At 31.7% G+C, this 25,079-nt stretch overlaps 4 protein-coding genes across 10 annotated transcripts; 2 read left to right on the top strand and 2 right to left on the bottom strand.

Moving 5' to 3' along the window:
• The first annotated feature begins 626 nt into the window (after positions 1-626).
• On the top strand, positions 627-4,037 carry LOC100740000 (paraplegin). The gene is made up of 9 exons (XM_033319749.1): positions 627-1,104; positions 1,163-1,429; positions 1,497-1,713; positions 1,787-2,092; positions 2,173-2,341; positions 2,421-2,773; positions 2,850-3,346; positions 3,423-3,548; positions 3,734-4,037. Exons 1-9 carry the CDS (start codon positions 937-939, stop codon positions 3,857-3,859), a joined length of 2,229 nt encoding a protein of 742 aa, XP_033175640.1. The 5' UTR covers positions 627-936; the 3' UTR covers positions 3,860-4,037.
• A 367-nt stretch (positions 4,038-4,404) lies between these two features.
• LOC100746286 (exonuclease mut-7 homolog) lies at positions 4,405-8,714 on the bottom strand. 4 transcript variants are annotated; one of them, XM_012382058.3, is made up of 13 exons: positions 8,360-8,714; positions 8,145-8,285; positions 7,772-7,956; positions 7,453-7,691; positions 7,209-7,390; positions 6,943-7,137; positions 6,684-6,881; positions 6,454-6,603; positions 6,096-6,374; positions 5,744-5,892; positions 5,262-5,645; positions 4,993-5,174; positions 4,405-4,913 (listed from the first exon to the last, which is right to left on the bottom strand). In XM_012382058.3, exons 1-13 carry the CDS (start codon positions 8,523-8,525, stop codon positions 4,541-4,543), a joined length of 2,823 nt encoding a protein of 940 aa, XP_012237481.1. In that variant the 5' UTR covers positions 8,526-8,714; the 3' UTR covers positions 4,405-4,540. The 4 variants fall into 4 exon arrangements, with proteins under 4 accessions (XP_012237481.1, XP_003484688.1, XP_012237475.1 ...); XM_003484640.4 differs by having other exon boundaries at positions 4,993-5,183; positions 6,946-7,137; XM_012382052.3 differs by having other exon boundaries at positions 4,993-5,183; positions 6,952-7,137.
• A 235-nt stretch (positions 8,715-8,949) lies between these two features.
• Positions 8,950-14,653, top strand: LOC100746166 (transcriptional protein SWT1). 3 transcript variants are annotated; one of them, XM_033319733.1, is made up of 13 exons: positions 8,950-9,224; positions 9,459-10,077; positions 10,186-10,392; positions 10,469-10,902; positions 11,011-11,247; positions 11,321-11,551; positions 11,625-11,879; positions 13,034-13,226; positions 13,305-13,420; positions 13,507-13,664; positions 13,728-13,868; positions 13,943-14,252; positions 14,362-14,653. In XM_033319733.1, exons 1-12 carry the CDS (start codon positions 9,093-9,095, stop codon positions 14,175-14,177), a joined length of 2,958 nt encoding a protein of 985 aa, XP_033175624.1. In that variant the 5' UTR covers positions 8,950-9,092; the 3' UTR covers positions 14,178-14,252; positions 14,362-14,653. The 3 variants fall into 3 exon arrangements, with proteins under 3 accessions (XP_033175624.1, XP_033175626.1, XP_033175631.1); XM_033319735.1 differs by lacking the exon at positions 14,362-14,653 and having other exon boundaries at positions 8,951-9,224; positions 10,213-10,392; positions 13,943-14,229; XM_033319740.1 differs by lacking the exon at positions 14,362-14,653 and having other exon boundaries at positions 9,153-9,340; positions 13,943-14,229.
• On the bottom strand, positions 13,862-21,144 carry LOC100749150 (phytanoyl-CoA dioxygenase domain-containing protein 1 homolog). 2 transcript variants are annotated; one of them, XR_004461361.1, is made up of 6 exons: positions 20,955-21,144; positions 15,481-15,624; positions 15,284-15,397; positions 15,042-15,192; positions 14,363-14,949; positions 13,862-14,253 (listed from the first exon to the last, which is right to left on the bottom strand). XR_004461361.1 is itself a non-coding variant. In XM_033319751.1 (5 exons), exons 1-5 carry the CDS (start codon positions 20,973-20,975, stop codon positions 14,531-14,533), a joined length of 849 nt encoding a protein of 282 aa, XP_033175642.1. In that variant the 5' UTR covers positions 20,976-21,144; the 3' UTR covers positions 13,862-14,530. The 2 variants fall into 2 exon arrangements, 1 of the variants encoding a protein (XP_033175642.1); XM_033319751.1 differs by having other exon boundaries at positions 13,862-14,949.
• Between the last annotated feature and the right edge of the window lie 3,935 nt (positions 21,145-25,079).

The raw sequence follows: 25,079 nt of genomic DNA, 5'->3' as shown, positions 1-25,079 counted from the left end.
TTGAAAACCTGTTGATATACTCCTATCTTTTACATTTAAATTTTGAAATATGTAAAAATATACTTTAATTAATAACTAAAAGATGATATCCTTTTAATAACTAATTTCCCATATAAGTTTAATAAGTCATTTTTTAATGTACGATCTGATATTACGTATGTTTTTAATAATTGTATAAAAAATAAAACAAAGTACACCACACGGCAAGTGTTAGGTAAATCAGTTTCTAAATTACAGATATTTTATATGAATATTACCTATTATTGATATATTACCGACTTATATCAATTATATGTATGTAAGTTTATCGATAATATAAATTTCTGTCTTCGTCGATAATATGGAATTCGATTTCCGTCGATAATATAGATAGATTATATAGATAATATAGACAATATATTGTCGTTGTCATAGACAGGATAATTTTGATTTTGTTCATTTTAGCAATGTCATTAATCTAATAAATTATTTTTAGTTAATTTTGATTATATATTAATTAATGTATTTGCAAAATTGTTTTTTAATGGTCGTAGCATCTTTTATAATTTATTTATAATAACTTTAACATGTTAATTATTTAGCGATTAGTATTTAGCGATTAGTATATCAGTGAATCATTACATTTAAAGTCAATTAAGTAAAATTTATTAATAAATGTAACAGTAGATAAAAGAATCTACCTAAAATATCCAATTTTCTCATCTGGTTTTTGCATTATTGCAAGATATTACGAAACTTTTAAAGCACATAACAACTCATGTATATATATAACTCTATGAACAAGTTATAAATTGAATACCATCTGTTAATCTAAATATTGGAATTTCGCCAAAATAATTACTATATAATTAACTTGCAATGAATTTACAGTTGTGATTTATATGTTAGGTTTACAAATGGGTTAACACATGTGATCTCATATTGCATGATACAAACATGCAGAGTTCGATAATATATTCCCAACGACAGTACATCGTTTCACGAAAACTTCTTGGATATTTGTTCAAATATAATTTAAAGAAACACAATGTATTTAACATTATCTCCAGAAATATTAGTTTTAATAACCGACGGAATGGGTTATGTTTTCTATTATCACATCAGGTAATTATTTCAATGAATTAATGTCACACTGGTATGATTATTAGAAAATTTGTTTTAGTCGTATAGAACAAAACACACGGGATTGAGTGGGACGAAATTGCTGCTATCAAAAAATGAGTCGTTTAGAATTTATTTTTCAAAGTTGTGTAACGCAAGAAGTTTCAGCACAAGCTCTAGTAATCATCAACGCAGTTCCAATGAATCTGACAATTCTAATAAAGACTCTAAAAAATCCGGATTAAATATGCTACTACTGAAATTTGCTGTAATCATCTTGACATGTGCCCTCTATTACTTAATTATGTCTGGAATCTTCGACACAATAGTAAGTTCGTGAATGAATAATTAACAGTTCAAAATATTTACTCATAAAACTTATTATTTTATGCCAGGTCATGGGAATGGACTGGGACGATTTTATAAATGAAGTACTTTTAAAAGGACAAGTTCAAGAAATTAGGATTTATCCAGATGATGTACAAGCTACAGTAAGAACAGGTGCTACTTATAAAGGAAGAATCCTGTTTAAAAGGCTTACTTTTTATAATGCTCCTGATGATGTTGAAGCAAAAATTAGGGCAATAGAAAAACGCATTGGCATTAGATCAGGTATAATTATCATACATATTTAATAAATCTATAAACCATTTTTTTATACTGAAATTCATTGAATAATTTTTAGAGGATGGAATTTCAATTAGATATGTTCACATGAATGAAGAAATAGCTATAACAGAGATAATTAAGATATTATTGGCAATTGGGCTCTTTTTTACATTCTTCCGTAATCCAATAATAAAAAAGCAATTTGGCAGTTTTTCCTTTCTGAAAAAAGCAAAATATACATTAGTGGAACCTTTTTCTGGTAAAGGTGTTCGTTTTAAAGATGTTGCTGGTTTGAAAGAAGCCAAAATAGAAGTTATGGAATTTGTTGATTATCTTAAAAACCCTGAAAGATATACAAAGCTTGGTGCTAAAGTGCCTAAAGGTTTTCTATATTTGTATAACTCTAATATCTATAATTCTTTTGAAATATTTTTTCTTGTAATTCATTGAAATTGATTTTAGGAGCTTTACTCTTAGGACCACCTGGTTGCGGTAAAACACTTTTAGCTAAAGCTGTTGCAACTGAGTCAAATGTTCCATTCTTATCAATGAATGGATCTGAATTCACTGAAGTAATAGGGGGACTAGGTGCTGCGCGTGTAAGGGATTTATTTGCAGAAGCTAAAAGAAGGTTTCACTGATTTTTATTTTGACAAACAAAGCGGTTATTAATATATTTAAACTTATTGTTATGTTATCTGTTTCGGAAGAGCGCCCAGTATCATCTATATAGATGAAATTGATGCAATAGGGAAGAAACGAGAAGATTCGTATAGCGAATTTGCTAACAGTGAATCCGAGAGAACATTAAATCAACTTTTAGTAGAAATGGATGGAATGATAGAGGCAAAGGATATTATTATTTTAGCCTCAACAAATAGAGCAGAAGTTCTAGATAGAGCTTTATTGAGATGTGGTAGATTTGATAGACATATTTTAATTGATCTTCCGACTTTAGAAGAAAGAAAAGACATTTTTGATTATCATCTTCAGTCGTTATCATTGGAAGGCACTCCAATGAAGTATGCAAAATATTTAGCTCATCTTACTCCCGGTTTTAGTGGTATGTGTAATTCTCAATAAATTATTTGAATCTTACTTTTATTTTAATACTCTTGTTTTGAATGGTATTTTTGAAGGAGCTGAGATAGCAAACGTCTGTAACGAGGCTGCATTACACGCAGCAAACGAAAAAAAAGTTAAAATCGATAATAATGATCTCATGTATGCAATTGATAAAGTATTGGGTGGTTCAGTGAAAAAATCTAGTACATTGACACCTCCTGAGAAAGAAGTTATTGTTTATCATGAAGCTGGTCATGCAGTAGCAGCATGGATGTTGGAATATGCAAATCCTTTAATTAAAATAACAGTAGTACCAAGAACAAATAAACAATTGGGTTTTTCTCAGTATTTTGATTCAAATCTAAAACTTCTAAGTTCAAAACACCTTTTTGAACGTATGTGTGTACTATTAGGCGGTAGAGTTGCAGAAAATATAATGTTTAACAAAATTTCAACTGGTGCGCAAAATGATTTACAAAAAGTAACTGATATGGCATATCTCCAAGTTCAACAATTTGGAATGAGTCCTTCTGTGGGTTTGCTTTCTTTTGATAAAGAACTAACGAGTACGGTAAGATATATTTATAATTTACCAAATGGTAGTAGTATACCACTGATTTATATTTCCAATTGAAATTATCAACTAGAAAACTAAAAAACCATATAGCAAGAAGCTAGGAAGTTTAATGGATGCGGAGGTACGAAGAATAATCGTTGAAGCATATAAAACAACTGAGAAGTTATTACAAGATAATAAAGATAAATTGATAACTGTATGTATGATTACTATATATATAATATATCTAAGCAGTTTTCATAATTTTTTAGACACCGTTTCAATAATTACTAAATATTACAGCCTTCTGCTTGATGAGTATTTAGTATTATTCTACTACAGCACATAGAACTATGTTAATCTCCTTAAATATCTAATAAATTTCCTTTCCTGAATTTATAGTTGGCTGAAGAACTTCTAAAGAAAGAAACTTTGACATACAAGGACATAGAAGCATTAATTGGACCTCCACCTTTTGGGAAAAAAGATATTGCAGAATTGGAGGAGTATAATTCAGGTGTGGAATAAATAAATGTTAATAAAATATACGACGTTTTCCAAAATATCTCTACAGTACTAATATGTAACAGAAGAAATGCTATTATTATGTTTTATTATGTTAATTTCTGTAATAACGATTCACTTGTATAACATATGTAATGTTTACTTTTAGAAATAATAAAACAATAAAAGAAACTACAACTTAGTGACAAAACTTTTACAAAATATTTTACGAAATCAACTCAATATATAAAATTATTCCTTTATTATTTAAAATTTTGTGCTGTATATGGGAAAGATAAAGAATAAAAGGGAAAATAAAAAAAGAATATATATATATAGATAATTATTTCATTGTTTACTGTATGTTATTTTCCATAACTAATAGAAATAAGCATGAAGTGTTACTTTTACAATACAATGCATATAACATACCATTTTTGATATTTCAACAAAGGCTGTATGAAATGTATCAATTTTTCGATATGAAATAAAAATAAACGAACGTAAAAGGTTAAGATAACTTATATATGTATTCAATAATATTAAAATACTTTTTAAAATAGATGAAGTACATTAAACATATCTTTGTTTTTGTGATTCCACATTATAGGTATAATTCTTATTGACTCAAATAAATAAAGACACTTTTGATTTGTGCTTTCAAAGTCTGAACTTCTTTAAACACTATATCACATGTAATAGTAATTAAAACTCAGATGGAACAATGAGATCTTTAATAGCACCATTGAGCGTACGATCTAAATGTGTACCATTCCAATATATCTTTCCACATTGTTCACAAATGTAAAAAACTTCTATATTCTGTAACACCTTCATTGGTACTTTGTCAATTTGTATTCTTGCCTGGTATTTCGTTGAACATGTATCAACATCCATAGAATTCGTACTAAGTATCCATGTACGATCCTCGTGTTCCAATTGGTTGTTCATAAAAGTATCGTATTGTAAATCGTTACTGCTTGAATTCGTTGCTATAACTGACTGATATGTATTGTTTACATGATCCGATGGATTTGTATCAATTCTATAATTATTTTTACGTGTTATTTTAACATAACTAAAAGAAGATAAAATCCTATTAACATTATTACCAATATTTAATGTATAGTTTTAAGAAGAAAAAATGTGTAATGAACCTTTTTAAAAGTTTATCCATTAATTGCTTTGAAGCTTTCACAAATTCATCACTGTTACAATCTTGGCATCGACTAAATATGTCTCTATGTGTAACTATAATTTTAAAGTACTTTAATACTTCTCTTAGCTGAGCATCAGGATTAGCTGCCATTACAAAATAACAATCCTCAGGTGGTATATACTGTGAAAACTGTATAATGTAATTAAAATAATTAAGAATTAACAATAATGAATTATCAATAATAATGAACCTAATGAATGAACCTACTCTTAAATATTCCTTATTACGCGTCAGAAGCACCCTTTTTTCATAAAGTGCTACTTGAACAGATCGTTCTCCTCTTTGATCAAATGCAAGATGAACGCAATCGCATCCACACATTCGTAATTTACTTGTTAACCCACCTAACATTGAATCACAAACTACACGCCATTGATGCACTGGTATGGATTCACGTTTAATTATTTGTTTGTAATGTTGCCTGTTTAAATTCATGGACCCCATTCTTCGTGGTAATTGTATTGCTTTGTGAAAAGAATGATGATCTTGATTATTTGATTTCCAGAAATTATTCCTCAATCTTCTTTGCGGCGAATCTCTTTGAAAATTTTGTTTATCATAATTGAATTCTTTATTTTGGAAGGAGTGGGACTATAATAAAATGTTTATAAAGTACTATGGAGAATAAACGAATTATTTATTTGATAGAAGTTCTACTTTATTAGAAATACAGTAAATTATGGAACTACCTTTTGTGTAGGTTTCCTCGTATTTTGTTCTGGTGATTGATGTGGTATATGTTGCACTTCCGAACACACATCATAAAACGGTATGTCCAAATGTTCACATTGAATTTCTAATGTTGCATATATTTCTAACAAACAGTATGCATCTAATGCTGTAATATAATAATATATAATTATTATATTTGATTCTTGTATGTAAATATATATTGTATTATAATAAAGAGAATATATTGGATTGACAACTAAGTAATTGCGGATTTTGTTATTAGGTGGTATTGACAAAATCCGCAATCACTTAATTGTCAACCCAATATGTTATATTATAATAAAAACAACAGCAAAAAAAATTACAAACCAGCATATATTATTTGGCTTTCTCTTAGAGGTCTCTGTTCCCAATTAGAAAACTGATCAGATTTATTTAGTTTCTGTCCAAGACAAAGTTCTACAAGTTTACTCAAATTTTTTTTAGTAAATTGTTCATCACTTTCATGTGGAAAAACAAATTTATAATCTTCTACTAACTTTTTCCATAAGTGTACAATATCTAAATAACCTTGTCCACATATTTTTATTTTTGAAAATGCAGGCAAACTATTGCGTATAACTGTTATATCTTGTGCTATTCCAAATCCTATATCATAAATTCATGAAAATATACACGAATAGAAATAATAATTAGAATATACATTTATTAGTTAGAAGAAGCTTACCAAGCTTTAAAATGTTTCTGTTTTCAAATAGAGCTTTGGATAATTTAATCCATAACTCTATTAATTTGTTTCCTATTGTGGTTACATCTAAGATGTATACATTAGCTTTGGTAGCTATTTGTATTAAAGCTAATTCTGTTTGTTTCGTACCTAATAATTACAATAAATTTTGTAATTATTTTTTATTACATTCTAGTGAAAGAAATTAAACCATTAACTTCAAATATTACCAAAGCATGGTTTCCATTCTAAATCAATACCAACAATAGAGACATCTCTTAATCCATTATCAAGAAATTCTGCAAAACTACAAAGATCATTTACTACTTTAATAGAATCTCTTGATAATTTCAATTCATGATAATTCATAGGATCATCGTCAATATTCAAATCATTCATCTTGCTAGTTGAAGCTCCTTCATTTATACCTACATAATGAAATCTTATAAATAATTGAAACAACATATAATATTAAAGAAGAGTTATTATTGCTCTCACATTCATTTTGTTCCTCTTCATATATAAGTGCCCATGGCCACTTTTCTCTAGGTACGTTAAATTTTTTAGCCCAATATAAAGCTTCAGCTGCATCTTTGGCATTCATTATCATCTTTATTGTAGCAAGTTGTAATGTATGATCATTTCCTACTGCATCTTGTACCATTTCCCTCCAGCTAGCAGTACCTTGATTTAAAAACAGTTAATCTTTTATTCACACTATTCCGTGATTTATATTATGTAAAAAATTAACATACTTAAACTAGATTCCACGTAACGTTTATACATGAGGAACTGTAAACCACCTTCGCATCTTTTTTTATTTAAATTAGAACAAAGTTCTGGTGGAAGATTATATAATTTGATAAAACGTGCTATTAATTTTGTCATGGGTTTTGTATTTGTTGTTGCCATCTTTACGTCTGGTATATTATGTTTTCTATAATATATTAAAGATATTATGCTTAAAACTTCTTTTATTAGTTCATTATTGAAACTTACATAATTATATCATTTAACATGGCAGTCATGTTATTTTCAGGTCCAATTAAATTATCCAAATACAAGACTAGAACCTTCTGTAAATGAGGATAATTTGCTAAAAAATCTTCTACAACTATTAACTTATTCTGCAGAATAAGTGGTAATAGTAATGTTTCTGGATTGGCAAAATAATCTTGTAATTCCAATACAACTGCATATTGTGCTGCTTCTTTGTATTTCTTTTCCTTAATGACTTCCTACAAGAATATACAATTTTTTAATTAAATAATATGTTATATAATAATTGGAAAGTTAAATATTGTAGTCTAAATAATACCTTTATTATAGGAAGAAATTCCTCCTTGTGTTCTATGAATTCATATGTAACAGCAACCATTTTAATGAATTCCATATTTTTTTGTTTAATAACTAATTGAAATGTTGCTAATTTTATTTCTACATCTAGGAACAGTTTACGTATTGGTTTCTCCAATTTCAACCAGTTTGCAAATTCTTCTATGACTATAACCCATAAAGAGATATTAATTTATCTTTAACATCACAGAATTTTTACAGTAATCTGCACAACAGTATCTATATAACTATGTATAAAAACTGTGTACTCAATTTTAATACTATTTCCCTATATACTTGCACATAATAAATATAACTTAGTAATGTCATTTCATTTATATTATATGTAAATAAACCTGTAAATGCTAATGATGAATTCTTTTTTATATGTTTAAAATCTGAAGTGTTCACTAATAATCGTATTGTGCTTAAATATGGATCAGGTGCGCTGTCAAAATATTCTATTAATGTTTTGCTTATAACATCACCCTTTTTCCCTGTAAAAATATGTAACAAATAAATTAATAATCATTAATAAATTTTATTGTTACAGTATATAATTGTCACTTACATAATTGCCATATAGATTCTAAAGATTTGAGCCATTCTTTTGTAGCTTTGTCCACATTTGAAAAAAATGTTAAATCTTTTTCATTTTTTGCGGACAAAAATTCTATCGCTGATAATAAATCATCATTACTTTTAGATTCTGAAACTGAGCCTGACATTGCTTGCATTGTTATATACTAACAATATATCTAAAAACGTAATAAAACTAAAGTATTTTGTGGTCTGTATTCTTTCAGATTAGCACAAAACTTGGTAAAAAACAATTGTATCGACACGTTATGTCAATGTTTCGCATAGACGTCGACGGGAAAGACACATTTCTCAAGTTTTCGATAGTTAGATTGTTATATACACGAAGTAAAACGATAACATTAAAATTCCCTACACGGCCCAATTTCTGTAATTACTTTATTTACTTTTTTTCATAATTTTTTTTCAAATTTTAAATAGAGTGTATGTATGTATCGAATCATAAATAAAATATGAAAAAGAGAACATTTTGCAAATATTCTCATTATTAAGACAATTATTATAATTCTAAAATTCATCATTTTGGAACACATGATTGACATCATCTGTATTTTGTTTATGATCAGTCACCGCCTATTGGCATATGATATCATTGAAGCTTATAAGTGAGAATGTAATGAAACGTAACAAAAAATTTGTGCCCTCTAATGACGACTTAATTTTTCTTGAAAGTAGTGTTTACATGGTTTTCGACTATTTCAAACATGATGAAACATAAGTTACCGGAAAATTGGAGTATACGGAATTCAAAGAGATATCCGCATAAAATATATTATTTTAATGAAAAAACAAAGCAATCATCTTGGGATATCCCGACAGAAGATCAGACAGAACAAGTAATTTGATATTTCATTTTCTTTTGTTTTTAATTAATACTAATGGTAATAGGAAGTGGATGATATTTTATTAGCCCTTTTAAAATTGTACTGCCTGTTCTAACCTATAGATTATAGCAAGTTATCTTTATTATATATTTTTGCATATTTTTAGCTAGTAATACTTCTCATATATAATTTAATTATAATTCATAATCTCTGTTATAATTATAACGTAAAAAATTATTTGTTTAGGTTGAAAAGAAATTAGGTCGATCTGCTAAAAAACGTAAACAATCACAAAAAATGAACTTACAAAATGATGAAGATAATGAAGCACAGTTTACTGTTTCTGAAAGAAATCCATCTGAAGGAAGTGCATCTGAAAAAGAGATCACAAGGAGAAATATACTTACTGCTAAACGTTTCCATAGGCAAACACAAACTAAAGCTAATGAAGGAAAGGAAACACCTCAAATGAAAGAAATTCGTCAGAAAATGTTAAAAAAAAAAGAAAAAATTATTTCTAGAAGTCCTCAGAGTTCCAAATCAACTAAAGATGTTCCAAAATCACCACCTTCAAGGCTTGGCAAAATTAGTCCACTGTCACAAAAAACTGATGTTTATACATACTCAAAAGAATCTTATACGCCACAAATGCAAATACTTTTAGAAAAAAGGCAGGGAAGGATATCAAAAAGCAATCCTAAAAAAAAGACAGAGGAAGACAGAAGCAACGTGATAGATAAAGGAGAAAATCCAATTAAGACACGGTTAAGAAATCAAAATGTATCTAAGCAAAAAAGTGTTTCAGAGGTTTCATCTCCCTCAGAAAGCAGAAGCCAGAGAGAAGTACAAAAAGGTCCAAAAGTTGGTTAGTATGTGGAAGAAAAAGTTATACTATGTTATTTTCTATAGTCTTTTTATGTACATGGTTAAAGTTAAAGTCAAAAAATACTAATGTAAATCATATATTACATAGCCATAGTAATAGAAAAAATATTGGTAGGCAAAAGAAAAAGCAGCAATTTGGGTGAAGATATTCCAAAAGTGCAAGGTCAAAAGTCTATGAAAACAAATTTAGGAAAAGAACGTATGGAAAGATTGAAAACAAGCCTATCATCACAGCAGTGTGATGATAATCTGAGTCATAATAGTCCTACAAGTTCTACTCCTGCAAAGAAATTTAGTAAGTGTTGTAACAATGTTTTTGATGTCATAAATTAAAGTTTATTCTTAGTATTTAATTTCTTGAACAATTATAGACATGCCATGCATTTTTAAAAATACACAAGTTAGATTGGAACGTTTGGAGGAGACACATGTAAATAATAAGATTGCTAATAATAAAAGTGTATATACTCGTGAGATAAAGGGAGCAGCAAATGCATCTAAAGATCCAATAACAACTGTAGATAATGTAATAAAATGGGCCTATGAAGATTCTGTTTGTGAAGAAATGCCCATGCCAAGTGTTTATAAAGACGCGGAAGTTAGATTGGAACGCTTGAGGGAGAGATGTTCGAATGATAAGATTGCCACTAATACAAATTTAAGTCCTCCCAAAGTAAAAGAAACAGCAAATGCATCTAAAAATCTAATAACAACTTCAGATGATTTAGTAAAGTCAGCCTATGAAGATGCTTTTTGTGAGGAAATGGACTGGGAACCATTGGAAGATGAAAAAATTATGTTTGAAGTAATGTCAAGTACTTTTATAAATTTTATTCAGTTGTCATATATAGATTATTATAATGAATAATAGATATACAAATGTTAAAGTATGACTTATATTTACATTATTTAGGTTCAAGCTGTTAGAACTCAACTTTGTACAGAAAACAATGTAAATACAACTTGCAATATCCCTAGTAATACTTCGAAATATCCCTTACTATCAGAACAACAAGCAAAAAGGCATTTGTATATTGTTGTTGATACAAATGTTTTTCTGTCAAATATTGATGCTGTTGAATTGGCAAGGGAAGCTATTTTTAAAACTTATGATCATTCAATAATTACAATACCATGGACTGTTATACGTGTAAGATTCCATATTTTTTTATTTATTTTGCTATTTCCTAACATTTGTAGCTTTCATAAATAATCTATTACAGGAGCTTGATTATATTAAAGACGATAATGGTAAATCAAGACCAATATCATTATGTTTCAATGCAAGGAAAGCCATCAATTACATTAATAAACTTTTCTCTTCTAAACAATCTTACGTAATTGGTCAAACACCAGAAGATGTTGCAAAAAATAAAGAAAGATTTTCTATCGACTGTCCAGATGATGAAATTCTACAGACTTGTTTACAAATTCGTGATTTAGGGAAATCCGTGGTAAGTTATGATATAACATACTGTTATCAAAATATTTAAATGTGACTTTATATTTTGATTCTTTATTATTCAGGTACTATTATCTTATGACGTAAATCTTTGTAATAAAGCGATGATTTATGATATTGTGACACTTGGAAGAAATGATCCCCTTGAAAAAGTCGACTATCTTAATGCCACCAGTGTAAATAAACCATTGTCTAATTCTAATAATGGAAATCGAGAAAGAATCAGTTTGAATTCCACATCAATTATGTGTGAGGAATTGCAGTTATCTGATGAAATATATGAGGACATAAAAAGTGTTATAAGAGACTTTCTAACAGTGGTAAGCATAAAGATGATATATGTTATAATTAGGTAATATAAGAGAAATATATTATATATGTCAAACCATCGTCGTAATACGGGTCCGGGTTGATATCGGAGTAAGGATTTGGGGTATGTGATGAACCTTCACTGAAACTATCCATCTTCTTACGCAATTGAAATGACGTTTATTAACACAAATAAGGATATTACAGAGTTGACAAGGAATCGCGATGATTAGGCACTAGTGACACTGGTCTAAGACTCGATAACGAACCCGCGGTCAGTGGGATAGTTGGTTTAATTTTTCGTTAAAGTCTAAGTTGGAATTTATATCAAACGTGGAGTAATCACAGATAGTAAGGCGTTAGTTAACTCGTCAATGAACTCGTACACTCTGAACATGTACTGTGGAGATGCGTCGGCATCTGGTAACCATCATACCCGAAGAATAGGGTCTGCGTATAGCGAGCCACGAGACAGAAAATATTGGAATGTTTACTGTCGCGTGCCGCTACAAATATTTCTTTTAAGGAGAGCTATAGAATTACTCCATACCTTTGTTAGACAAAGCGTTCATCCCGTCACCGCGGCTACGTTCGGCGACTGATTGTCGCCTCGAGCCCAAGCTCATTATCACAGATCTCAAACAAATACAATTGGATAGAATAACGACAATTGTTTAATTATGGCTATGGTAGACTTTAGATTATAATTTTACGGATTTTCCCGAAGTTCCAAAGGGAAGGTGATTGGCTATTATACGTTGCTGTATCAATCTATTTTACATCGTTGTATTTTAGGATTGTTCTTCTATAATCCGACATATATACAGGGTGGTTGGTAACTGGTGGTACAAGCGGAAATTCTACGGTGATTCTACGCGAAAAAAGAAGTCGAAAATATAGAATAAAATTAAAAAAAAATTTTTTTTTTTAATTTTTTCATGGAGACAACGATCTACAGTGAGATCCGTTACAACGAGACGTGATAAAGTGCTCGCGTACAGAGCGAAAATGCAAAGTCGATATTTTCGAAAACAAAGCCTCGAACGAAAAATTTTTATTCTATATTTCCGACTTCTTTTTTCGCGTAGAATCACCTCCTTTCCGCTTGTACCACCAGTTACCAACCAGCCTGTATATATATGAATTAATAGTAATTTTTTTACAGATAGTCAGTAAAGAAATGTATGCTTTATATGGATCATCTTGGGAAAAATATGTTATTATAAAACCACCTTGGACAACTGTGACTGTTTTACAGTGTGCTGTAAAACATTGGATAGCTGCTACAAGTGAATCATTTCGAAGAGCAGCAGAATATATTTTGAAAGAATTATTACAGATATTTAAAGATATATCTGGTAATTTTGTTTCTATATTTTGAAAAAGATCATCGTTTCGGAGATTTTTATTAATGTTTAAATATTTTTCTCTTTAAGGCCCAAAGACTTTGAAGGAAAATATTTATATCTTGGACAAATTTAATGATTTGGTACAAATGGTTAATATAGATAAACATTCAGCTTTAATGTTACGAATATCTAAAAAAATTGATGTAATTATTCTCACAATTTCTTCTATTAATATCATTGTAAAGTATTCTGAAATAATTTGCATTTTCTTAACGGTATCATTTTTTAGGAGTTAAAAGACAAATGTCGTGAATATGAATCTCAAATAAATAATCACAAACTATGTAGTGTTATCGGAGTTGAAAATGATGTCGAGGAACAAGAACGAAGAGCACAGAAAGCTTTTCAGTATTTTGAAGCAGCATATGTTTACGCCCGGGATATGACGTAAGTTTTCTAATTATATTTGTTTATGATGTATTATTGATATTTATTCATTTATATGTACAGTGGTATAACAGCCAAAACAATAGGAATGCCTTGCACTTTGCATTACAATGTTCCTAATCCAGTTCCATCTGTAGAATTTATAAAAAAAACAATACCAGAAATTGCAACGAAAGTAAATAAATTAGAATGCAATCTAAGCGCGTAAGTTGTTTATTAATAAATTATTTAACCACTCTTTTATATGTATACATAGTAACAACCATATTTTATTGCAGTGTAATAGAACAAGTCAAAAATTCTTGTACGGATTATCGAACACTAATACATTTATATCAGACATTGATAACGTTTCTTCCTGAGAATGCATTAATAGCACTGAAGTTAAACGATGTTAAAATAGAGCCTCTTGATGTATATTGTTGCGTGAAACGAAAGGAGGACGTACTGAATAGAGGTCTACGTCAGCTCCAAGAACTCAATATTCATTTTAGTAGATTAGCAAACTACTGATGTACATAGATGTATATTTATAAACCGACTAAAATTCTTCTGAATTCAGCTACATCCGTTTTACATAATGTATATATACAAGCTTTTGTTCAATTCAGTGGTTTAGATATCACATATGTATAACATAATGTAATATTGTTTGTACGGTGCATGGTGTTTTTTCACGTAAAGTATTAACACCACAAACACTTTTACTAATATTTCTATATTATAATACAAGAAATAACTTTTGTACAAGGTGGAAAATAAAAATGCACAGCCAGAATAGCAATAGATATTAAATAATGTTCCCTGGCAATTTGTAATAAAATAATTTGACAGTGCTCTACCGATCGAGCATTATCTCTGTAAATTTAATTTCTATACAACTTTGGAAATCCTCCTGGAGGTGGTTGCAGCCAGTTTTCTTTCGAATAGGAGGTGTGTTGTGTCTCGATCACATGAAACGTGTAAGCGTGCCTTGATTTATCGTTTTTGTTTGGATGTGAAAAATGTACTACTTGTCCGTGAATGAGAATGCAGGTTCCTTTGTTAACTGGGACTGGTCGAAAATTACTAAGCTGATAACAAGGTGCGGCTCTGTCGTAGACTAACAGTTCCTTGGATTCTGGATCCTTATTCCTTACATAACGTCGATGAACACCGCTCTTGTGAGAACCTGGTGCAATCCATAGACATCCATTTTCCTGCGTGGCATCTTCCAAAGCGATCCAGAAACCAACAAGCTTCACTGGTTCCGTGTACAAATATGTTGCATCTTGGTGCATTATTACTATTATGAAATTAATTTATATTTAGATGTTGAAAATTAAATTAATTTAACGAATACAAAAAAAAAAGTAAGAAATATTTGTTTCTCTTTACCTTCTGATCCAATTCCTGGATTTTTGTAAATATACATCGACTGACAAATGGCTGGTTCTTGATAATCCAATTGGAAAGCTGCTTCTTTAACTCTTTCATCAAAAGTATATTTTTTGAATGTAGGGTGAAGCCAGTGCAGGGCATGACCTACCTGTAATTTTGTCAAAGGAAAAATTTGATATTTATATAAGTAATTATTGTAAATGTTTATTATTATTTCAAATTAGTATCTTCTATTTTACCTTATTTAAGGACACTCGAGGATGAACTTTCAATTTTCCATTATCGTCTAAAGCTTCAGTCTCAAAGAACACACTGATTTTGTTACCACTGTCCAGAAAATATTTATCTTTGTTCTGAATAATAGATAAATTCGAAATGTAAGCGTCGTGTCGATGATACTTAAATAAACAAGACATTTTCTTAATTCAACTCGTACCTGTTGCAATTCTATCGTATTGAAAACTTTCCTCTCATTTTCCGGAGGTAAGTTGGTAGTGAATTCTTCACCGCAAGATTTGAGTTCGTCGATCTCTTCCGGTTGAAAGAAATCTTCCAGGACGACGAAGCCATTTTTCTCAAACTGTGGACATGAAAATGTTTTATCTCGTTATTAATCATGCTAATAGTGACGAGTTCGGATGATTCATTTTCGTCTGTATCTCTCGAAAGAACACGATATGTTTGGCACTAAATACTATTGATATAATTTATACGAGCATAACATTGGACACAAACTGTTTTGTACATAAATCAAGCTTGGCTTGGCTCTAGTTTGTAAACGAGCTCCTGAAGCATTACCAATTCGATTATTCACTTTTGATATTAAATTACATTCATATTATTTATGGTATTTTTCGTTTATGATTTCTTAGTAACAAAATTTACAGGAAGAATAAGGAAGGCGTGGAAAAACTTTCTATTTTTGTCATTATATTCTCTCCTAAATTATTTATTTATTTCCGAAATATATAAATAACGTGACTTCACATACGAATTCAACTAAACTTAGCATGTATATTTCTTTTCCAAATATTTAATTCGAACGTCAACAACGACAATTATAAGTATAAAAATTTCCATTCCCCTGTTTAGTTTTTAATTTACTCCTAATTATTTTTCAAGTTTGACAGGTAATCTATTTGACGACATTTTTCATTCTCCAGCTATTTAAAATTTAATTTCAAGGATAATAAATACAGAATGCGATCGAATAACATATATAATCAGGCACGAGGTGATTCCTTATCATAAAATAAGAACAAAATATGCAATAAAATTGTTTAATTTAAGATATAGTTTACGAGAAGATCGAGTTTGAAAATTTATCAAGTATACTTGAACATGATTAATTCCGGACTCGATAGGACTAAATAATCAACAGGAGATCATTCTACGTATGAAAATAAGTCGAAAATGCAGAATAATATTTTTTCTCAAGACGCTTTGTTTCTAAGGAAAATAAATTTAAAGATTTATCATACGCGTGCACTATGTCGATTCTTAACTAAATATATTCGAATTTTATTTTCTGGAAAATGAAGTCCCGAACGCAAGAATTTTATTATTTATTTATATACTATATATATTACTCATTTTCGACTTACACTTATGTATAATTTATAAATATACTTGATAAATTTTCAAACTCGATTTTCTTTTAAAATATGCCTTAAACGAATAAAATTTTATTGCATAGTTTGTTCTCACTTTCTCATAAGGAATCACCTCGTGCTCGCTTGTACATGTTATTCGACCGCATCCTGTATAATAAGACAAGGAAAAACATAGAAGTTCTTTTCAAAAAACTAACGATTTACCGAAACTAAAATTTCTTTTTTACTTCAAGACTTTCCCACCTTTCCTCTTTCTCTATACAGGAATCGAATAATTCGGATAGATTCAGGGGCCCGTGGAAAAATCTCATCCCATGTCACGGCTGAATCAGACGAATGAGCATGATTCGTCCGGCCCAGAATAGAAAGGCGCGCGCGTAGGCGTTCATTCTTCTTCGTGAATGGACACAGTGCAGCCTTTCGTGTTTCACGGGTCCGCGAGTCTGCGTTTTATGTGGTCATTAGACCAAAGTAAGGTCGAGATCCCAGGACCCAGTTGTTCTTTCGCGAGAGACCGTATCTGAACTTTCCCTTCGTCCACTATTCACCACTTTGATAACGTACAATTAAAGTTACGATTACAATGAATTCGAACTTTCTATACGACGAATGCGTCAGACCGATGAAATATAAACCGCTCAGGAAAAGAGTTTCACATTGATCAACTCCACGAATTCGAAAAAGATCAGACAACGGTGCAAACGTTATTCTTTAAGATTCACCTTTTCAATACCATTGTGAATCGGATTTTTGAAAGGCGTTGCTTGCGATTACAGTTCACACGAAGATGCACGTAGTATTTCGCTTTCGGCTGCATCTTAGCGAGGGAGGAGGAGGAGGAAACGGAGGAAAAGTCTGCAGCGAGACGAGAGAGTAAGGAGAGGTGTTTTAAGGAACAAGGCGTATGTAGAGCAGAGAATGCGCGTATTAATCTTCTAGTTTGTAGAAAGCGCGCGTCACTTTTAATTGCCGCTCGATGCGCCAAGTGGCAATTAGAAATGCGCAACGTGGCGGGAATGCGGGACGTTTGTATTTTCACGCCGAACTATTCATTCACCGATTACTAGAATCACGATATTATTGATTCCTTAATCGCCGTATTTCAATATACGTTGGATCGATGTATTTCCTATCAAATTTAAGCACCATTCATTTATTTTGATTGCCATTATGTAATTGTATAACAAATCTCTGTAACTTGGTCCATGATTATCGTTTCACAAGCTTTAAAAATTTATTTTCGAATAGGCAAGTAGACTGTTCGTAATTAAATACTTAAATAAATGTTTCAGAAACTTTTTTATTCGTTGGAAATTTATGTTCTCATAGGTGATGTTACAATTAGTGTGATAAATGATCTTCCGTTGTTATAAAGGATTAAACGCATCATTAAGGAGAAGAACGATTGCATGGGTAATTATTAATGTATTTAGTAAAAGGACATTGAATGTGAACAAGTCTCTTAAACCGAGCGTGACATCCCATTAAAGAAATTAGCTGTTCTCTTTCTCTTTGCTAGAGGCATCGTGGTATTTCCGTTTCAAGAGATCGCGTGGGAGGACCAAGAATGACGTTTCGTCGTCCAAGAACACGGATGTAATACGCGTTGGCCTCCCTTGGTCGTTTAATCGTCACCTTAACCGGAATCTAAAAATGGATCGCCGGATCACAGCGTTGACCACGTGCATCCGATTATTATATATACGACTTATATATGTCTCAATCAGCGATTGGAAATTGTTTGACCGACTATATTGTCGTTAATAACGATATTAATGTCTAATATATATATATATATATTAATATTATATATATATATAATAATTAGACTATGCAATTATTTTTATGCATTTATTTAAAGGGAAATTTAAAGATGAAAAAATGCGCAGGGTTATAAAGTAGAGTTCTCATCGTGATATTAGGTGAAATAAACTTTTGTCTAGATTCTGTTGTTTCAATCGTGTTTGACAAAAATACGACTTTGCATAAATATCTGCAATCTAGCAGTCGTATTTGTCTGCCTCTGTTAAAATTTTACTCTAAATCATGATGTATTTTTGTATTCATGATTATGTGTACATATATAATGTACAATTTACCTATGTAAAATAAAGTTGTGATAAAATGAGTTGCTACATTTTTCTATAAAGAATAATTATGCGCTAACGCGATTTTAACTTGGTACAAAATTATTTGGACACAATTTACACGATTTGCGAATTTCGAGCATTAGTGAAATAAAGCCAGAAGTAACGATGATGTACTTAACAAGCGTATTAATTGCAGAGATAATAACTGTGTGTTGGTAAAACGTTGAATAAATTGACAGATCGTTTCATTATTACAAATATTGAATATTATCGTAATATTATCAAGACAAACAGTTAGTTAACTACTTAAACACTTCTACCAACAAACATTGCGATGAATCCGCCGGAAAGTCGTCTGTTAATAATAGTGACATAAATTATGCAACGATCACAATTTAGGTAAATTATTTCACTCGTTATTGTTTGTGCAACATTCCGAATGTCATCATTCTTCCGAAGGATTTCCATGAAAACAATTTATTCAACTGTCAGACGCTCTGAATAGGTACAGAAAACAAATACTAGTAACGCAGATTGATACTACTTTCCGCAATGGAATATTTCAAATCGATCAATTATACGCGTAAAACCTAAGCGTAACAGTGATTCTACGAAGATATATCAATGACGTTGCGTAGTATACAAATGAATAATTTCTTGTGATCGAATGAAATCTTAGTTACGAAGGATTAATAATACAAATGTCTTAAAAACGTTAATTACTTAACAGAAATTACTTAAATATTACCATTATTCAGTAGATATCAACAATTTCATTTCAACGTGCAATCATCTACAAAAGAATTTATTTCTTTTATTAAATCCTTTTGTGATCCCTGTTAACTATGTACCTACTTGCATTAAATATCTTGTGATTCCTATATACATTTTCGGACTTATTTCAAACATTGCCAAAATAATTATGATAGTTGAGACTCATAATATTAATGAAATTTCAAAATATTTCGCATAACATATACAATATACACATAAAAAATATTTACAAGCGTTCAAATACTTTCACGAATATATAAGAACGGTTAACGTTATTCTATATCGATTTGTTTGGGACGTGGTCCATAGTAGAAGGATGCTGACCTCCCTGAAACGATAGGTCGGGCTCGATTATGCCAGTCTTCTCCGATAACGGCACCGGCCATTGGTCTCTCAGCTCTGATTTCGTCGTCTCTTCCCTTTCGACAGAGACACTGTGTCGTTGGGATTCGCTTTTAGCGAGCCCGTATATAGCGTCGTGATCGTACACCGGATCATTCGATCGGCGAACGAGGCCTGGTGACCTTTGATAGGGCGATTAAGGATCGCGATCGATCGATTGCTACTTGTTTTTCTTTCGCGACGCGGCCGCTACTTGTAAACAAGCCAAAGAATATTTCAATGCTCGTAGATAGTCGAAACGAGAATACCGAGTCTTCGTCGCTTTTATTCTAGATTTCGATGTGTCGTCGAGACGATTTATGATATCGAGCGTAATTTTTTGATACAGTGTGTTCGCGTTCCATGGTATCTCGAATGGGAGTTTGATTTCCGATAGAGAAATTGGATGGTTGAACTTGGAGGAGATTGTAATTTTCTACATTAATTATACGAAATTTGCTTTTCTGAGATATATTTTGATTAGTAAATATGGAATATTGTTTTAGGAATAAAGATTGAATTTGTGGAGAAGTACTTAAAATGTCGGCGACACGAACTGAATTTAAACGAATAATCTCAACGCTAAAAAAGGTGGAACGCTTATTAAGAGGCAAGGTAAGTCGTTTAAAAACACGAGCTGAATTTATACGATCTTATCTGATCTTACGTTGTACCTGCCAAGTTTCACGAACAAAGCCACAAGAAGAGCCAGCAAAAATATTACATTCACTTCACGAACACAATATCTATCTTCTAATCAAAAAAATACAAATTTCACTGTATACTATCGTACGTTAACAAATTTTCTCTGTACCTACAAATTCTAACAAAAATACAAAACAAGATAAAATGCAAAGATAAAAAAATTAACGACTGACAGGAAGAAAAATGATTTTCAAAATATATGTAACTGACAAGATAAGAAGCGACTGTCGGAATATCGGAGAATTTAAACGCGGCAAAGTTCCACGTGGTCGCTATGGCGCGAACATTCTGTCGGACCTTGACTTCTGTTCGAAACAAGGTAACGGAGTCGTGAGCAGCTAACTCACCTGCGAGCGGATATCCTTCATCCTATTATGTCCGTCACAGCCGGTCTCGGACTGGTCGGTCGGATTTGCTGCGCAGTCGAGCGACCCTATACGTCCGCGTCCACGACTGAATGCTACTACGAAATGACTAGGTGAACCGCGAAGGCTGTGTGACGACGGTTGACTCGGGTCGAGTCGTGTGGAATCGAGTCGAGTCGGCCTACGCGGCGCCGAATCGTATAGAGTCGTGTTGGGTCGGGTCGGGTCGAGTCGAGTCATCATTTGAACGCGTACGCGCCACGTTATGCCATTGGCTCGCTTCTTTAACACGTGTACGCGATTACGCATGCGTCGATTATGAACTTTTTACGCGGTTCAGTCATTATGGGTCAAATATATTATATTGAGTTAAATATATGTATATACATAAGCTCGCGAAAGTATTAGAACATTCGTAGACATCTTTTACAAATATATTACGTGCATTATACGAAGCATTTTGAAATTTTATTAGTATATACCGTGTGGTATCAGACTTGGCTATTATGGTTATGATGGAATGATTTCTGCGTTTAAAATTAATCCAAAGGAATTCCGTCTACACACGGTTGTATTATTATTTGCCATATATTTCAACCTACCCAAGGTGCTTTGTTTTTTAACGCCGTTACTGTTCTCGAATTTTTATCTCTCAATCGTGCTCCCGTTTCAGCGAATAAGCAAATTTTCGGTGGTTCAAGAAAAATATTGATGTATGAATGGTGTTTGAACGACGGTTCTCTCGTATTCTTTGTAAACTTAAGGGACTTTTTATGGTAGGAAAATACTATTTTATATTCTTTATTTATGTAGTTCACATAATATAAATTTCAATAGTAATTCACGTAAAACACGTATCTACAGTCGTACGATATGGAATTTTGTAAATTTATTGGCTGATACAGGTCTAACGATAGATCCTAAACTTGTTACTGCTTACAATTTAATCTGTTCTCTTACAGTCAATTTTCAAATTTACCAATGAATCAACTTCCTTCACTCAAAACTCGAACAGTCTTCCTGTTACTCACGCTTGCTTTTAGCTTTTATTTTGAACTAAATTTACTCAGACGTTCCGCCTAAATGCTACCCCTTACGTTACCTCATCGTTTCTTTTCTAAACGTGACTCAGCCAAAGACACAATTATTCGAAGTATCAACAGAATCTCCCACGTTACATTTTCCTCAGAATCATTTCGTTCCGGAGAAAATTTCTAACACACTGTCCTACATTGATCTCGATATCCAGAATAATAACATATACTGAATAATAATATATCCTGACACTTTTGTCCATTCTTACTATAACGACACATGAATTTTATCAAAGCATGACGACAATATTTTTTATATTAATGAAGACAAGTAATTTCGAATAAAAATATAACAATTGCTCTCGACTTCTATAAACTTCCTGTTCTTCGATCCAAAATATGCGAGATGCAACGAATTCCCATGTTGTTACTCATTTGTTTTTCGAATGAAATGAGTCTCTCCAATTGAGATTCAGACGAATTGGACGTTGATAATCGGCGAATTACGTACTCGTTAAATCATACAGCTTTCTTCATAAAAGTATTCTCAAGAACGTTGCAGAAATTCATAAAAAAGTTCGTTGAATAGAAACAGAGATAGTCAGATACCACTTTTCTCTTTTATTTCTATTCGACAACATAGGTTATTTCTTACTTGTTTAAAATCCAAACGAGATAAATTAAACGAACATTTTTGTTCTTTTTATTTTCTTTTTGTTTCTCTCTTAGACAATATAATATCTTTTTCAGAATCCAAATGTGATAAACCGAATTAACACCTTCCTCTTTCTCCATTTTTCTTTTTCTTTTTCGTCTCTATCTAAAAAATATATCTATATATATATATATAGATATATAGTTTTACTTGTTTATTTAAAATTTGAACATGACATAAATTTTTCTGCTATCGTTAGAAAATGATGTTAGATGAGAAAAAGTGACACAAAAGTATTAAAGGCAACGCGTATCTTCACTGATGGGAGTATTAAGAATTTATGAATGTACGGTCCTATTTGAAAATATCTGTTTGAGAATGTCAGGCAAAAAGTTATTATTCGTCGCGATTGCCGAAATGGAACGAGCAAAAAAGCTGACGGGACGGAAGGGTTGAAAACACCGACACCCTATTCATCCCGTGTTTTTATCAAGTCGCAATAATCGTTTACGTTTTCGTTTTCTGCCTGTGACAGAGCCTTCCGCGCCCGGCGTCGGCCAATAAAATAAGATTTTTGCTCGTAAGATTAACATATTAACGAGTGACGCGCGAAACGAACTTCCCACCTTGCGCCTCTTCACTTTATCCATTCTTCTCTCTGGTGAGAGAATGTAAAAAACTCGAGGGACTTCCAACGCGATCTTTTCATTCGCCTAAAGGGATGGAAAGAATAGAAAAGGAAAAACGTAAAGGTATTACGTTTAAAAAAAAGATTGAGAGTCCCGTTAACGATTAACGATATTCGCGTTCTCGCAAAGCATGAAAGTGCTAAACTCGTTAAATAACTTGAACAAGTTTACGAGATAAGCGATAAAACTGTAACGTTTAATGTTTTCTGCTCCGGTGAACACGTACGCACGCATATCTATTCGGCAAAATTTATCGTTACCTTAAATCTGTAAAGATATCTAATAATTAAGGTAACTTATCAACTAAAAGTGCAAAAATTCCAAGGTACACTTCTGATACGTGTACCGTTTAGGAAGAATCGATAAAAGTTCAGCGAGATGTAACAAATATTCTTGAACAAAAGAAAGAAACAGAGAAAACATAGTAGAAAATACAGAGAGCGTTGGAAAACGTAAAAATAGAGATATCACGAAAAAGCGACGTAAAAATGCAAGGAATAAAAAGACCTCTTTTTATCAAGAAAAACTGGGACACTCAAATCATCGTGTATTCGCTCGAATTAATTTCTTCTTCATGCAAATTAAAAATTATCTACAGGTATTGCACGGTAAGAAGAGTGTAAAATCGGTTAAACCGCTATCTTAGCAAAACTATAGATCCGTGTAAAATTTTTCATCCGACTTTCACGTTCAAATTTCCGGTTGTACGTGAATCTTACGTTTTTTTAAATGTTTGATTAATTTCAGGAAATCGATCGCGTATATGAGATAGATCACGTATACGTAGACGAGCGAGTTGCCGATTCATCCGCGCAGTGTATCACGGGAAATGACCCCGGCGGCGATGATTTCCCCGAAAGAAATAATTTATCCGCATCAAATCGCGCAGAAGAACGATTTATCCGTCCCGCGACGCGGACTTTCCGCGCTGAAGAAATATATTACATCGCTTATCGCGACCTGACTATATTTCCAGCCAGTAGTATATCAGTACAGGTGACGCGACCTCGTGGCCCTTCTATCTGGGCATGTTTATGCAATTTCATATTTCTATGAATGGAAGTAAAGAAGTGGTTCCTAAATAGATATTTGTTCCCAAGCTCGTTAAACGTTAGAACAAACGTTTTACCTTGAATATATGTAACAATAAGTATTACTAGAAATTTAAAAGAAATTTGTAATGCGCGAAAACGTATAAAACCATATTTATTAGATAAAACAATTTTCTACTTAAGTTCCATATTTTACATTATTATTATTGTATGTATATGTCGGAGACGAAAGGAAAACCGGAGCCTTCCCTTGGCAATTTTGAGGAAGCCTTCTAATGCTTTAGCCTAGATTTTATCATAACTGTAATTAAGCAATTGTCATTTGTAATTGTTTGATATTTGTGAAAGCGAAAGTGGGTTCGAGGTGACAACTGGTCGCCGAACGTAGCCACGGTCACGGAATAAACGTTTTGCCTGACGAAGGTGTGGATCGGTTGTATCGTTCTCCCTAGAAATCACATAGAATTGTACTTTAGAGATGTCGATATAATGGGACACACGTTGTATTAGGAATCAATCTCCAGACAGAAACTGCCTAGTAACGGCGTTTGGATCTTTCTCGATGTTTCCAAAGAGTATACAACAAACTTTTGACAGAAATTGCCTAGCAACAACGATTGGAACCTTCTCGATGCCTCCAGCGAGCATATAACAAACAAATGCAGTCGTATAGCGAA

Source organism: Bombus impatiens, unplaced genomic scaffold (assembly GCF_000188095.3).
Source record: "Bombus impatiens unplaced genomic scaffold, BIMP_2.2 scf_0019, whole genome shotgun sequence".
NCBI classification, from domain to species: Eukaryota; Metazoa; Arthropoda; class Insecta; order Hymenoptera; family Apidae; genus Bombus; species Bombus impatiens.
The sequence above is the reverse complement of the archived record's forward strand: the minus strand, read 5'-3'. Positions and strand labels throughout refer to the sequence as shown.